This window comes from Pseudorca crassidens, chromosome 12 (assembly GCF_039906515.1).
Source record: "Pseudorca crassidens isolate mPseCra1 chromosome 12, mPseCra1.hap1, whole genome shotgun sequence".
Lineage (NCBI taxonomy): Eukaryota > Metazoa > Chordata > Mammalia > Artiodactyla > Delphinidae > Pseudorca > Pseudorca crassidens.
The window spans coordinates 1,404,072-1,420,161 of NC_090307.1; the positions used below are offsets into that span (position 1 = coordinate 1,404,072).

Consider the following 16,090-nt stretch of genomic DNA (forward strand, 5'->3'; position numbering starts at 1 on the left):
CTCTGCGGCCACACGCCACCAGCCGTCCTCCAGCCTCGCCGGGGCTGCCTGCCGGCTCCCCGTCACCTTCCCCCAAACCCCCCGCTCTCTCTGCTGTGGCTCCCCCTCCCGCCACGCTGCCATGTCCCCCACCCGGGCCTCCAGCAGCCCCGAGACCCCCGATGCCTGCTGTGCTCACTGCTCTACCCTCAGGAACCAGCGCAAGACATTCCTTCAATCAGCGAGAACTAACAATCGCTGATTTAAGGTGATTTAACAGTGGCAAGTTCAACGGGACACTGAACACAGGTGTGAAAACACAGCCGGAGCAGTTTTTGGGTGCTGGCTTGTGTGAGGCAGTCTCCTAGGACCCGGGAAGAGATGGGGATGAAGCGCTAGTCCAGTGTGATCTGGGCTTCGAGCGTAAGAAACCTGATTCTCGCCCTGGGATTACTAGTTCACCTCTAACCATTTCTTAGCGTGCAAAGTGCCCGTCACCCGAATGAAGCTCCAAGGCTTGCTGTTCCGTGGCTTTACACGGTCACATCCACGGCTGTTTTGGGTGATGCAGTTGTTCAAATCTTTGGTTTCTGTTTAAACAGAGTGCTCGTTTTCTCACGATTGAGTTTTGGGAGTTCTTCATCTATGTTGGTCACTAGTCATTTATCAGATATGTATTTTGCAAACATATCCTACAAACCTGTGCCTTGCCTTCATTTTCTTAACAATGTCTGTCGAAGAACGTAGGATTTTTACCTTTAAGTCTAGTTTATCAATTCTTTTCTTATACAATTTGTACTGTTTGTGACCTACAAAATCGTTGCCTAACTAACTCAAGCCTACAAAGGTTTTCTTCTAGAAATTTTATACTTTTGGTTTTTCATTTAGGTCTATGACCAATTTGAGTTAATTTTTATAGGAGTGAGAGAGATTAGTTTAGGCTCTTTCTGCATATGGCTGTTCAAATGTTCTGGGTCCCCTAGAGAAATGGAAATAAAAACAAAAATAAACAAATGGGACCTAATGAAACTTAAAAGCTTTTGCACAGCAAAGGAAACCATAAACAAGACGAAAAGACAACCGTCAGAATGAGAGAAAATATTTGCAAATGAAGCAACTGACAAAGGACTAATCTCCAAAATTTACAAGCAGCTCATGAAGCTCAACATCAAGAAAACAAACAACCCAATCCAAAAATGGGCCGAAGACCTAAACAGACATTTCTCCAAAGAAGACAGACAGACTCTGCCAACAAACACAGGAAAGGATTCTCAACATCACTAATCATTAGAGAAATGCAAATCAAAACTACAATGAGGTATCATCTCACACCGGTCAGAATGGCCATCATGAAAAAATCTACAAACAGTAAATGCTGGAGAGGGTGTGGAGAAAAGGGAACCCTCTTGCACTCCTGGTGGGAATGTAAATTGATACAGCCACTGTGGAGAACAGTATGGGGGTTCCTTAAAAAACTAAAAAGAGAACTACCATACGACCCAGCAATCCCACTACTGGGCATATACCCTGAGAAAACCATAATTCAAAAAGAGTCACAATGCTCATTGCAGCTCTACTTACAATAGCCAGGACATGGAAGCAACCTAAGTGTCCATGGACAGACGAATGGGAAAAGATGTGGCACATATATACAATGGAATATTACTCAGCCATACAAAGAAACAAAACTGAGTTATTTGTAGTGAGGTGGATGGACCTAGAGTCTGTCATACAGAGCGAAGTAAGTCAGAAAGAGAAAAACAAATACCATATGCTAACACATATATATGGCATCTAAAAAGAAAAAAAATGGTCATGAAAAACCTAGGGGCAAGACGGGAATAAAGACGCAGACCTACTAGGGAATGGACTTGAGGATACGGGGAGGGGGAAGGGTAAGCTGTGACAAAGTGAGAGAGTGGCATGGACATATGTACACTACCAAACGTAAGGTAGATAGCTAGTGGGAAGCAGCCGCATAGCACAGGGAGATCAGCTCGGTGCTTTGTGACCGCCTGGAGGGGTGGGATAGGGAGGGTGGGAGGGAGGGAGATGCAAGAGGGAGGGGATATGGGAACATATGTCTATGTATAACTGATTCACTTTGTTATAAAGCAGAAACTAACACACCATTGTAAAGCAACTATACTCCAATAAAGATGTTTAAAAAATATGTTCTGGGTCCCATTTATTTAAATAATCATCCTTTCTGCATTGGATTTCCTTGGCATCTGTATAAAAAATCAACTGACATCTTGGTAACAAACTGACATCTTGGTAACAGAAAGTCTTCCAATCCACGTGCACAATATGGTTCTCATATATAGACTGTCCTTGAGTTTTCTTCGTTGTCTTACACTTCCCAGCACACAAATCCTACACCTACTTCGTTAGATATAGCCTTAAGCATCTCATGGGTTTTTTGGTGCTTTAGAAATGGTACATTTTTAAATGTCGGTTTCTAATTGCTCATTGCTAGTGCACACAAGCATGAGTGATTTGTGTATGTGGCTATCATAATGTGCAACTTTGGTAAACTCACTTATTAAATCTTAGTAGAGAGTTAAAGTTTTGGTAGAGCCTTTGGGATTTTATATGGAGACAATCATATCACCTATTAAAACAAGAGACAGTTTTGTTTCTTCCTCTTTTCTGGTCTACCGAGGTTTTATGCTGTTCTTTAGATGCCATTTTGCTAATATATATTTTTCCTGAACATGGTTATTTAATGAGGTTTTCAAAAATAATAGCATTTGGGCTGTGTTTTAATATACTCTCATAAAAATTTAAGCTCATCTATTATACACTCTTCATATGTGTAATTTTATGTGTGTATTCTTAGTCTGCATTCACTGTTTTGTATTATTTACTATTTTTGCCCACAGTTTTTCCATTTTATTTACTTTTCAAAGGATCAGCTTTTGAATTTACTGCTTATTCAATCAGTATAAGTATCATCTGCTCATGTGGACATTTGTGTGCAAGAATCAGCTAAAGTTTATGACAAACCACGAGTGGATGACTTAAAAACAGAAGCGCGTCCCACCCTTAACAGCACTGCTTTTGATTTACTCTAATGTATGCAGTGTGCTGTGGATTTAAATTCACTTTATCGTGTCTGCTTATTGAAGCAGGACTCAATCAGTATATTCAATCAGTATATATCCAACTTTTACGTTTTCCTTTATCTTTTCTTTCTCTTACTTTCCTTTGGTCTTGCCTTTTTCTTCTAAACGTTTTAGTTGGACGCCAACCTCATTTGTTTCGTTTCTTTTTACCAGTGCACAGCCCCGGTTTGATTTGCAAGGCACTGCCTAACACATAAGCCGGTGGAGGTGGAGTTTCCATCTGCTGACGGCTCCCGGGAGGTGGTGTCTTAGCGGGAGACTCTCGGTGTTCGCATGGAGGCTGCTTCTGACCACTGGCTTCCCCTGACCACGGTCCCTCTTGGGATGTTATCCCCGTATTGGGTCAGATTGCCGCTACATGGGGTCCTTCTAACAGAACAAGAAAGCTGCTGGGGGCAGGTGGAATTTTTAGGTCTCTGACTCAGAATTCATCTCAGGAGCAGTTAACACACTGCTGCTTGCTTTCCCCATTGGTGTGGCCCTCCCAGTGGAAGGGGCAGAGGAGGTGCCACCTCTTCCTGTTTCCTTTGGATGCCTTCAGTGGTGGTACAGGCCATGTAAGAATGACTATTTCTCTAACTTAGCTTTAAGACATTTCTAACAATGTGATTATTGACAATAATACAAAGGTCAAAATAATTAAAATGTGAGTGTAAAAATTACATATCTAAGTGGGAGCCTAAGCTAAATCTCATCCAGAGGCCACGTCAGCAACACACTTGGGTAATTGCTGTCACAGGCAATTGGTTTATGCTTTCACACTTCTCCATGCTAAGTAACTCGTGCAGGGCAAGATTTTATTATTAATTTTCTCTACAATTCCATTATTCAGAAATTTCTGTTCTATCATTCTTTTTTTAATCAAAGTTTCCTTTTTTCTCCCTTTTTACATTTATTTTTTTATTCAGTTTTTGCCGCGTTGGTCTCCGCTGCTGCGCGTGAGCCCTCTCTAGTTGTGGCGAGCAGGGGCTGCTCTTCGTTGCGGTGCACGGGCCTCCCATTGCGGTGGCCTCTCTCCTTGCAGAGCACAGGCTCTAGGCACACAGGCCTTAGCAGCTGTGGCTTGTGGGCTCTAGAGCGCAGGCTCCATAGTTGTGGTGCCCGGGCTTAGTTGTTCCGCGGCATGTGGGATCTTCCCGGATGAGGGCTCAAACCTGTGTCCCCTGCATTGGCAGGCGGATTCTTAAGCACTGCGCCACCAGGGAAGCCCTGTGCTATCATTCTTGAAAAGCTTGGGAGAAGTTTCCTTTACCATATTAGCAATTACACCCGCATAGCTGCCAGCTTTACTCCAGGGACACATTTATTATTATTATTATTTTTTGCGGTACGCAGGCCTCTCACTGTTGTGGCCTCTCCCATTGCGGAGCACAGGCTCTGGACGCGCAGGCTCAGCGGCTATGGCTCACGGGCCCAGCCGCTCCGCGGCATGTGGGATCTTCCCGGACCGGGGCACGAACCCGTGTCCCCTGCATCGGCAGGCGGACTCTCAACCACTGCGCCACCAGGGAAGCCCCCAGGGACATATTTTTTACCGTGTACTTTATAAATCATAATTCGATCACTGACATGTCTTCATTTTCAATTGTGGTACTACCATCACTGTTATAATTTAATAGAATTATGAACATAACGTGAACCTGATCGCCTGGAAAAGCTGCCAGTCAATACTCATGGCAGGCCGTGTGGTTCGCGTGCTGTCCCGCTCCTGAAGGTCACGGACGGGGGCTCACGTCGCAGACAGGGACCTGCTCCCCACAGACATGCTGACGCCACACCACAGCGAGTCCTGCTTCAATAAGCAGACATGATAAAGTGAATTTAAATCCACAGCACACTGCATACATTAGAGCAAATCAAAAGCAGTGCTGTTAAGGGTGGGACGCGCTTCTGTTTTTAAGTCATCCACTCATGGTTTGTCATAAACTTTAGCTGATTCTTGCACACAAATGTCCACATGAGCAGATGATACCTACACCTTGAAATAATACTTAATATAGAAATTACATATGTGAGGGACATGGCCACAGAGGAGAAAGGATGTTACCAACAGACAGCAAGTTTACAGGCTTAAGAGTCACTGAAAATCACGGCCAATCAATCTTTCGGAACCAACAGGGGTGGGCAGGGGTCTTGGGGTTGCATCGCACTGGCCTAGCTCGCCCGAGGTGCTGCCCCTGAGCTGACTCGGTGGTGCCTGCTGGTGATGCTGCCTCCGTCTCAGCTTCCTGAAGCTGCACTGGACACACAGCTCACGAGGGCTGGATTTTAACTTTGTCCAGGAATTTCCAGGAACATTTAAAGTTTGCTAAGCTGGAGTCTGCTATGCTGAGGCTGCAAAGTGACAGGCAAGTGAAACTTTCTACGCTCTTGGAGAAAATGAAATATTGATCACTTATCAAAAGAAACAGCGACCGGGGCCTAAGTAGGCTGCAGGTTCTGAATCCGAAATCACCCCTCCCGCTCTGACGCTCCAGCACCCACTGCAGGTGACAGCTCCGAACACACACGTCACTGCAAAGTGCCCAGTGACCACGCCTCAGAAAGCCTTTACCAGCTTCAATTCCCCAGAATTCCAGTATCTGTATAATAAAATGCATTTGTGCACACGCAGGGTAAGGTAGGAGAGCCTCTCTGTTTTCAGGAAAGTGAAAATGAAGAATTGCTGCAAGATCAGAGACTCAAAAACCAGCACGTTCTACTCAATAAGTCACATTCTTTCTGAAAACTAAGATGAGATGACACAAGAGCCATAAGCAAACAGGGAAAATAAGAGAATAGTGTTGCTGCAGAGTGTGCAAAGCCAGTTAAGTCTCCTAAACGGAATAGGCTGCTTATTAACCGTACACGTTGGGATAGGTCAAGGCTGAGGGCAAACAGAGAACATCAACCGAGCCATTTCCCTGAAAAAAGCTCCAGGGTGCAATATTCTAAGCACTTTATTCAATAAAAAATGCTTTTAAAACAGTACTCTGGTGATTGGGAAACACCGCCATTATCCGTCAACCTAACGCAGCGAAGTTCAATAAGCGAAATAATGAACCGTTCAGATGATTTTCCTCGGGCTCTGGGGACCTGCAAACACTGCATCGACAGAGTGCTTTAAAAATTATGATGAAGTTGAGTCTTTTCATTTTTAGATGTAAAGCACGTGTTAGGGATTTCTTAAAGGCTATTTAATGCTTTGCACTTTTAATCATGGTCCAATTTCCAAAGTGGGAAGAAAGTTTGAAGTAAAAATTTAAACATAAGATTAGCAGTTTCTATCTAGTTCTGGGAATCTTGGAATCAGTGAAACCCTCTCTACTGTGAAGTCCTGCTTTAAGATTTCAAAAGTGTTGTAACATAAAAACCTAAAGATAAAAAAATCCCAGGTATTTTCAACAAAATTTTTATTTACTTTTGGGAGGTAATAAGGTAAATACGTAATACAGGATTTTTGAAACTTCCAATAAAATTTTCCTTGGGAAACATCTGTGGTCTAAGTTCCCCATGCTCAGGACGGGACAAGCACACGTTCCAGTATGTAATCACGTGGAACTTGAGAGAATCTCTAGAATGCTAGACTATGAAAAACAATGTGCTTAACCCTTCCTTTGTAAGAAAAAGCGGTGGTGCATGTCCTCTCGAAGAGCGTCACCGGGACCCGGTACCTGTCTCAAGGCCGACAGGGCGCGGCAGGATGACAGGTGCAGCTCCTGTGCATCCTAACCACCCACCCCATCAGCCGAGGCCGCCACATCTGCTGGGACCACTGAGCTGTGCACGTCCTCCTAGGTTCCCCGTCACCCAGTAAAAACATCTGGTACACACACACGATTCCAAAAGTCATACTGAGCTGTGGCTGCAGAGAGATTCTCACACACCTATTGGTTAACATAATCTATAAAACAGAGCAGTGGTGATGATGAAGGGGACCTTGAGCTCCCGCCCACCGCGTAACTGACCTGGGACGTGGCGCCTGGAATATGCGCCCTGAAGACAGCGGGGTGCTTCCACACCCCCTGCTTTCCCCTCTGTACAGTGACTAAGCTACCCTGTGGAGCGACTCAGCAACTGACCACACCGCAGGCAGCCCCAGTTTCCACGGGCTCTCCTAACGCTTCCTGGGAAGAGAGGCATGGTGTCTCACAAAAAGGAAAAGCATCTAACTCCGAGACACCACCCGGCTAAATCACAGGGACAGCTCCTCCCGGACCAGCTGGGGATGCAGTGACGGGGATGCGGTACCGAGGCCCCGTGTCGATGAGGTTTATCTCAGGTCACCACCACACCTTCCGGCCCCGCTCCAATCGGATCAGCAGTGCCGTCCCACCACCTCCCAGGCCTGGGGTTCCGTCTGCCACGATGCACAGAGCCCAGGTCCCAGAAGACGGAATGAAAGCACAGACTCTGCACATGACAGAAGCACCGCGTGGCTGGGACACGTCACACAGCGTGGACGAAAAGTCAGAGGGCATTGGGAGGGCAAAGCTGGCGAGGGCCATAGTCACTTGAGATCAGGTGCAGAGCTGCTGCTTTTCCTTCAGCTTTTTCATTCTTTCTGGTTGAATACCAAAATTCTGACTCATTATAAAAGCAGTTAAGTTTACTGTAACCGCTTCAAATAATAAACAGTGCTTGGAAAACAGAACGTCCCCGTCACCCCCGTCATAGGGGTGCACCCAGCCCACTAGCTGCTCGAGACCAAGACGAGTGTTGGCATCGGGCAGAACTGGACACAGGCCGGGGCAGAGGTCAGGCCTGTGGGCACCACGCGAGCGGCCAGACTTGAGGGCCTCATATCTGGAAATCACCATGAGGCCCAGGCCCACTTCGTAGAGCGGGAAGGTGTCAGGCACGGGGCAGGCACCACGGGCTCTGGAGCAGACGGCTGCCAGCAAGAGAGTGCCAGGGACAGTGGCACAGCTGCGCGCAGGAGCCCTGGAGAGTGAACTGGGGGAGGGAGGCCGGTCCTGCGGTGTGGCGCCAGGGGGCTGGGCCTGGAGAGATGTCCTCAAGGCAGGTGCCCTTGCCTCCTAACTCTGGGCACCAAGACTGGAGGCGTGACCCCGAGGTCACAGCAGTGGTGACAACCACAGAGAAAAGAGGAAACGCTGAGTTTCAGTGGAGATGAAGGACCAAGTGGGAATGTTCTCAGCTTTCCATGTTGAAAAAAAACCAAACTTTCATCTTTTTGGCTGTTTTTTCACCACCTATAAGCTCTGACATGACTAACAACATGTTATAATTTCTAAATTGACAAAACAAAGGTGGTGCTGGGAAAACTGGACAGCTGCATGCAAAAGAATGAAATTAGAACATTCTCTAACACCACATACAAAAAAGAAACTCAAACTGATTAAAGACCTAAATGTAAGACCAAAAACCATAAAACTCCTAGAAGAAAGCATAGGCAGAACTCTCTCTGACACAAATCGTAGCAGTATTTTTTTAGATGTCTCCTAAAGCAAAGGAATTGAGAGGAAAAATAAACAAATGGGACCTAATTAAGCTTAAAAGTTTTTGCACAGCAAAGGAAACCATCAGCAAAACGAAACAAGCTATTGAATGGGAGAAAATATTTGCAAGTGATACGACCGATAAGGAGTTAACATCCAAAACATATAAACAGCTCATACAACTCCACATCAAAAGACAAACAACCTGATTAAAAAATGGGCAGAAGACCTGAACAGACATTTCTCCAAAGGAGACATACAGATGGCCAACAGGCACATGAAAAGATGCTCAACATCGCTAATTATTAGAGAAATGCCAATCAAAACCACGATCAGACAACACCTCACAGCGGTCGGAATGGCTATCATCAAAAAGACAAGAAATAACAAACGTTGGCAAGGATGTGGAGAAAGGGGAACTCTTGTGCACTGTTGGCGGGAGTGTAAATTGGTGCAGCCACTGTGGAAAACAGTATGGAGGTTCCTCAGAAAACTAAGAATAGAACTACCATATGACCCAGCAATTTCACTCCTGGCTATATATCTGAAAAAAACGAAGACACCAATTCAAAAAGATACATACACCCCAATGTTTGTAGCAGCATTATTTACAATTGCCAAGATATGGAAGCAACCTAAGTGTCCATCAGCAGGATAAAGAATGGATAAAGAAGATGTGGTATATATATACAATGGGATACTATGCAGCCATAAAAAAAGAATAAAATTTTGCCATTTGCAGCAACGTGGATGGACTTGGAGGGTGTTATGCTAAGTGAAATAAGTCAGACTGAGAAAGACAAATACTGTTATGATACCACTTATACGTGGGAAATCTAAAGAATACAACAAACTAGGAAATATAACAAAAAACAGACTCACAGATATAGAGAACAAACTAGTGGTTACCAGTGTGGGGAGGGATAGGGGATGACAAGATGGGGGAGGGGAGTAAGAGGTACAAAATATCATGTATAAAATAAGCTACAAGGATATATTGTACACCACGGGGAATACAGCCAATCTTTTTTAAAAAATAATCTTTTATTTATTTATCTATTTTTGGCTGCACTGGGTCTTCCTTGCTGCACACGGGCTTTCTCTAGTTGCGGCGAGCAGGGGCTACTCTTCGTTGCGGTGCATGGGCTTCTCGTTGTGGTGGCTTCTCTTGTTGCAGAGCATGGGCTGTAGGCACGCGGGCTTCAGTAGTTGTGGTGCGTGGGCTCAGTAGTTGTGGCTCATGGGCTCTAGAGCACAGGCTCAGTAGTTGTGGCGCACGGGCTTAGAGGCTCTGAGGCATGTGGGATCTTCCCAGAGCAGGGCTCGAACCCGTGTCCCCTGCATTGGCAGGTGGATTCTTAACCACTGCGCCACTAGGGAAGAAACCCAGCCAATCTCTTACAATAACTATAAAAGGAGTATAACCTTTAAAAATTGTGAATCACTAACTATCCTGTACACCTGTAACTTACATGACATTGTACATCAGCTCTACTTCAATTAAAAAAGAAAAGGAAATACCTATGCGACTAAAGCTTCAAAAGTAAATTTGCTCTCGAACAATAAAGCTGTGTTAGGAGCTGGTAAATGCCCTGAGCCTGCTGGTGCACTCAGGGTTTATCATTAGGGAGCGAGAATGCCGTAGCTGGGCCCCTGCGCTCTGCACCCTGAGACTGTCAGGGGCGCTGCTGACAGCACTGGGCCTCACCTCATATCCTGAAAGCACGTCAAAAGGAAAGATTTACAAGACTCAGTGGTTCTCAGTTGTGGGTGCAACTTACTGGATTTTCAGAATGGAGAAACGTCAGTCCCACCAGGCCTGCTGGAAAATCAGCACTTCTAGAACTGAGGATGTGTATAGAGAACGGCAAGTATGAAAAAAACAAAACAAAGCTAGTAGTCCACGGGATGTGTAGACAGGGTTAAGAACCCGTGCCGGTGGTCCACCTGTAGCCCCCAGGGGTCTGCAGACGAGGCCGTGCGGGCACTTTTGGGAACGAGAGTACTGTCATGGAAACCAGAGGAGGGACACCGCCGGCTGTTGCCAAGCAGGAAGGCTGCACAGCACAGAGGAGCCTGCCCGTGGGCAGCAGAGGGGCCCCTCCTGGACACAGAGCCAGGGGTTGCGGGAGTGCTGTCAGGGAGGAAGGACCCTTCTCTTTGGAAATAAACTTGTTAATGGGATCGGCAGGGTCCTCTCTTGAAGACATTAGGTCAGAGTTCTTAAAACCTTTGATTGAAGGCATTTTTTGAGAGGTTACTTACTTATATGATCCAGTTTTACAAGCTATTTGAAGAAGTCTGATGACTTTACAGAATTATCAGAACCCTGAGTACAAAGGGTAGATGAGAAAACTATACATAAAGTACACTAAGGGGGCTTCCCTGGTGGCGCAGTGGTTGAGAGTCCGCCTGCCGATGCAGGGCACACGGGTTCGTGCCCCGGTCCGGGAAGATCCCACATGCCGCAGAGCGGTTGGGCCCGTGAGCCATGGCTGCTGAGCCTGCGCGTCCGGAGCCTGTGCTCCGCAACGGGAGAGGCCACAACAGTGAGAGGCCCGCGTATTGGAAAAAAAAAAAAAAAAAGTACACTAAGATTGTACAGGAAGTGGACAAATTAATTTAATAATAATTTTTATCAACCTAAAAATCAAAGAATGACTGATGTAAAGTCAGAAATGACTCATTTATCACACTTAAGATATTACCATTTCTGTCTTCTGTAGATTTTTGAAATTATTTACATCCTAATTCTGTTTTGAAACACATACATCGTATCTAAATTCTGGCAAAAATAACTGGAAATTTAACGTGCAAATCTGAAGATTCACCTGGAGAGAAGAGGACACGGGAGGGTGCAGCCTGCAGACCTTACGGAGTCAGTAAGCTCCCTGAGTCCGCTCACGGCTTTCCTGGAACTGACTCGAGGCTGTTCTGGGACGTGTGGGCACAACAACGCAAGGCCTGGGTCAGGGCAGGGGTCCCACCAGGAGGGAGCTGGCCAGATTTCTGGCCTGTGGCGAACGCCCGCACTGAAAGCCACCGTCAAGCCCCCTCCTCACCCCCCAAGAAACTCCTCAGGCCCGGAGCCTGATGAGCCCTCGGAGAGGCGCCGTCTGCACCCCGAGGACCCGTCGGGAATGGGCCGCTCGGCCCGACTGACCTCATCGGGGCTGGAGGCCTGGTAGGTGCGGTTGTCGTCGCTGAAATCCTGGTCGGCCTCGGCGAACTCGGTCTCCCCGGCTGCGCCGCGGGCCTCGTACACGGGGGTCACATTGTGACACAGGGCGACAGCCTTCACGGCCTCGTGGACCCGGCTGCTCACGCTTTTCCTGACCTTGGGCGCTGAGGACTGGGCTTTTCTTGGGGGTGTTGAACTGGCGTTGTTTCCACTGGTCTGAGACTGCGTCTGTCAAACACAGCACGCCAAAGAATTAGAGACAGCAGAGCCGATGCTGGGATGAGTAACACGCATGACTTTGATGGGCTGCTTAGCCTTAGCCAGGAGTAAGTAGACCAGCTCGAGACGATTACCTCTGCCATGCGCCCCACTGGGGTGACAAGTTACCCTTTTATCCTTGTACTACAAAGTGCTTTGACATTTCCCAGTCGTCGAGTAACCAAAATATTTGCTATAATACTCAAAATCTCACCATCTCCTTTGAGTAGATTCACTGTAACCATGGCATGAATTTGCTAAGTCCTTTCTAAAAGCAAAGTTAAAACCAGAATGGAATAGGATACTCACAAAATTTCTCTTTAAAAACTGCTGGGCATAAAATGGTATACAGCTGGGCTTCCCTGGTGGTACAGTGGTTAAGAACCTGCTTGCCAATGCAGGGGCACGGGTTCGAGCCCTGGTCTGGGAAGATCCCACATGCCACGGAGCAACTAAGCCCATGCGCCACAACCACTGAGCCTACGCTCTAGAGCCCGCGAGCCACAACTACTGAAGCCCGCGTGCCACAACTGCTAAGCCCACATGCCACAACTACTGAGCCCGCAAGCCACAACTACTGAACCTGTGCGCCTAGAGCCCGTGCTCTGCAATAAGAGAAGCCACCACAATGAGAAGCCTGCGCACCGCAATGACGAGCAGCCCCCACTCGCTGCAACTAGAGAAAGCCCGCGCACAGCAACGAAGACCCAACGCAGCCAAAAATAAATAAATAAAAACCAAAAAAACAAGCATTTATTAAAAAAAAAAGTATAAAGCTAAAAGCAGGAAAACATGATTATGAACGTTCCCTTAATACTATGAACTCATCCAGCTTTGCAACAGTCTCTGAAGTTAGAGTGTCTGGTTTGTAGATAATAATCATCAGATACAACAATCACCACTGTGGGAGGAAAAGCAACCCTCCCGTCATATTTCAATACTGTTCCCTTGAAGCCACGACCCACTCCTCCGGATGTGCCTGACAGCTCTGGACAGATGTCTCCGCTGGCGTTCACCTGGTGGGGGAGGGCCTGGGAGGACCCCAACCCCCAGGCCCATCAGACACTTCAGACCTCAGGGGAGCTCCCGACAACCCTTAGAAAGCTAGGCCCCTGCTTCTGGGCAGCTGTGCAGAGCCCATCAAATCACAGTGCCGGCTAATGAGGGGCAGCTCCTCTGCTCAGCTGGTGCCCCTTCCAGCCCGCGCCTCCGACCCACGCCTGCGTCCTGCCTGCCCCGCCGCTAGCGCAGCCGAGCAATGCAGCGGCCTCTTCCCGCTGAATGTGCCGTGTTTACTGACGGCTGTATTGTTTCACTCCACACAAATTCCATTCACGACCATGTCCTCATCACCAAATGCTTCCAGTGGGTAAACATGATCGGGTTACACAAGATCTGTGTTACGTTACTGTGGACCTAGCAGACAATTATCATCTTAAACATGAACCGTAAGGAATAAAATCAGTTTCGCGTGAAAGGACTGTCTGCCTAGCTAACCAACACACAGCTTTTGGTAAAAAGATTTTTAAATTCTTAGAGGGAGTTATATTCGCTGTATTTATATGACTCATCTTTTCTGCTTTTAATGTTTTTTCTAGTAAAATAACTTATTTGGAATTACTAAAATCATATTCATGGGTAATATAAATTCATATTTTTTAAAACAGATGTTACCTGGTACTATTTAATCTAGACATAGATTACAAGAAGGGAAGTCGTATTCCTTCCCCTTTAAAGTATTCTATTAATAAATATTCTAGGTTACAAAATACTCTGTATTAAAACGAATGACATCCAAATTAATAAAATGCTTGGTTTTAAGTGTTCATGCACGTATGTGTGCTTCTGGGCACGTATGACCACACATATAATAAATACATACTCACATAAGATTGTTTTCATTTGACAGCATCTCAAAGGTAAAGTACATGCCAGACTGGTGCACATTACAGAAAAAAGAGACGGTTTTCACAAAACTGAATATAAAGCTGACAGCATACAAGGAAGAAGTGCAGAGGGCAAGGGTAATTCAGTCCAGTCTTCGTGAAATCAAGTGGGAAACAAAGGCCTGCAAACAAGAACCTGCCGGCCTCGGCAGGTGAGGGCGCTGGTGCAGCCCAGGGAGCCTGGTGGCAGCAGGGAGACATCACAGCCCGTGAGTGCTCTGTGCGTGCCAACCCCACACACCTCGCTCACCTTCTCAGGAGAGAAAAGGCCTCAGGAAGTGGTCCTGAATCGATGCCCTGGGATGGCTGGGTTTGATGACACCGAATCAGTGACTGCAAGTTATACAATGGGTAAGAAGAAACCCAGTGACTGAAACACAAGCCCTACTTGGGAAAGGGCCGTGGAAACCACACAGCCGAAAATAAACTGGAAGGTGGCTTATGTCCTCACCGCTCCATGGTCTTCGCCTGACCTGGGCACCCAGCGGACCTGACACACCTAACGTCGGGAGCCTGAAAGGTTGGGAGGATCCCAGCCCAGACGCCCTGGCAGAGAACGGATGCTGTAACCACCAGGCTGCGCCCTCACGTGAAAGAAACAATTCCTCTTCCTGTAGACGCTCCGGTGAAAAAGACAAGATTGAGGTTTTGTCTTAAAAAAACAAAAAAAAACAACAACAAAAAACCCCTGTCCTTATCGATGAGAGATACCGACTACATATTTACAGATGAACTAATGTGATATTATATTCAAGTTTCACCTCAAAATAACAATCTGAAGGACAATGGCTATGATGAAACAGGATCAGCTGCGCGCTGATAATCGTGGAAGTTGAAGGGCAGAAAAATTACGGTTCCTACTTTTGTTTACTGGAAAGGTTAAAAATATGTACCTTTAAAAAATATGAGAAAGCCTTATTAATTATGAGGAAAAACAGAGGGATTGTTAAGAAACATATCTGACGCAGGATTCCACTCGATACTCTTAAAAATACTATGTTTACTGAGTGATTTATATAAATAATCCACTAAGAAAATTTAATAAGTATAAACAATTTAAGGTCGTTAAGCCTACGGTTACACAATATAGAAATTTTAATTTAAAATTAGTCCAAAATCTGTTTCTTGATTTATAAACGAATCATGAGTAATGCCTCAGCATCATCAGAGAAGGTGCCACGCTGCAGGTCAAGCAGGTAACAGGCTCCGTGTCACTCAGCAGCACCGGGTACTTTTGCCAGAAGATCCCCTGCAGGACTGAACCGGCTCACCTGTGAGTAGGAATTCATGAGCTGGTTCTGGATCTCATCCATCGTGTCCGTCCCGTAAGACACGGTGCCCAGATGCAGCCGCTTAAATACCATCTCGTTCCGGGTGAGGGTTCCTAGGACAGAAGCAGCAAGGACACCGTCAACTCGGGTGGCCCATCAGGCAGATCGAGGCCGCACCCCACACGCCCCACGCCCAGGGCTGGATGCGCTCTGCACCTGTGAACACGCTGCTCAGCCACACAAAGTGTCCTCCAGCGTCACCTGCACTATGCTTTCATTTCACTAGTGAGGACCAGAGCTTTCTTCCTGGAACGTCAGGTTCCCCTTTCAGTAACTTTTAGTAACGGCAAGCGTTCTGGTTCTGTGGAGAAGGTCTGGACTCTGTCTTCCAGTTCTGAGTCACTCTCTTTGTAACTACACCCTAGAACGCTGCCTGAGAGACCAGTGCGTCGGTCCGTTTCAAATTAAGTCTATTTCGAAAAATTAAGTATTTTTCGTTGAACAGAAACAATGCATTTAGGCCTTGGCATCCACGTGTGTCGTACGGAGAGGAGGTGAGGAAGGAGAGGCGTTTTCTCTCCAGCTGGTCTCTAGCCTGTGAGCCCCGGTGCGGGCCCTCTGCATCTGCCCTGGCACTGCCCACCAACCCGGGCAGGTCAGTTTTAGGTTTCAGCTTCCATTCAAAAGATATACAACCAAATGCAGTGAAGTAACAGCAATGAACAGAGGGGCAGCAGAGGTAATGCCGTGTATTTCAAAAACTTGGTGAACTTCCATTAAAAGTGGCACATAAGGGCTTCCCTGGTGGCGCAGTGGTTGAGAGTCCGCCTGCCGATGCAGGGGACGCGGGTTCGTGCCCCGGTCCAGGAAGATCCCACATGCCGCG

At 46.7% G+C, this 16,090-nt stretch overlaps 1 protein-coding gene across 5 annotated transcripts in view; it reads right to left on the bottom strand.

The window, feature by feature from the left end:
• Positions 1-16,090, bottom strand: part of ATP9B (ATPase phospholipid transporting 9B (putative)) — a 217,405-nt gene that overhangs the window by 31,651 nt on the left and 169,664 nt on the right. For all 5 annotated transcript variants that reach the window (XR_010932969.1, XM_067698791.1, XM_067698793.1 and 2 more), the window contains exons 14-15: positions 15,205-15,317; positions 11,712-11,957 (exon numbers count right to left, since the gene is read on the bottom strand). Coding sequence is in view for 4 of the 5 variants with exons in the window: in XM_067698791.1 (XP_067554892.1) it covers positions 11,712-11,957; positions 15,205-15,317 (359 nt within the window). In the remaining variant the exon portion in view is untranslated. The remainder of the gene's footprint in view (positions 1-11,711; positions 11,958-15,204; positions 15,318-16,090) is intronic.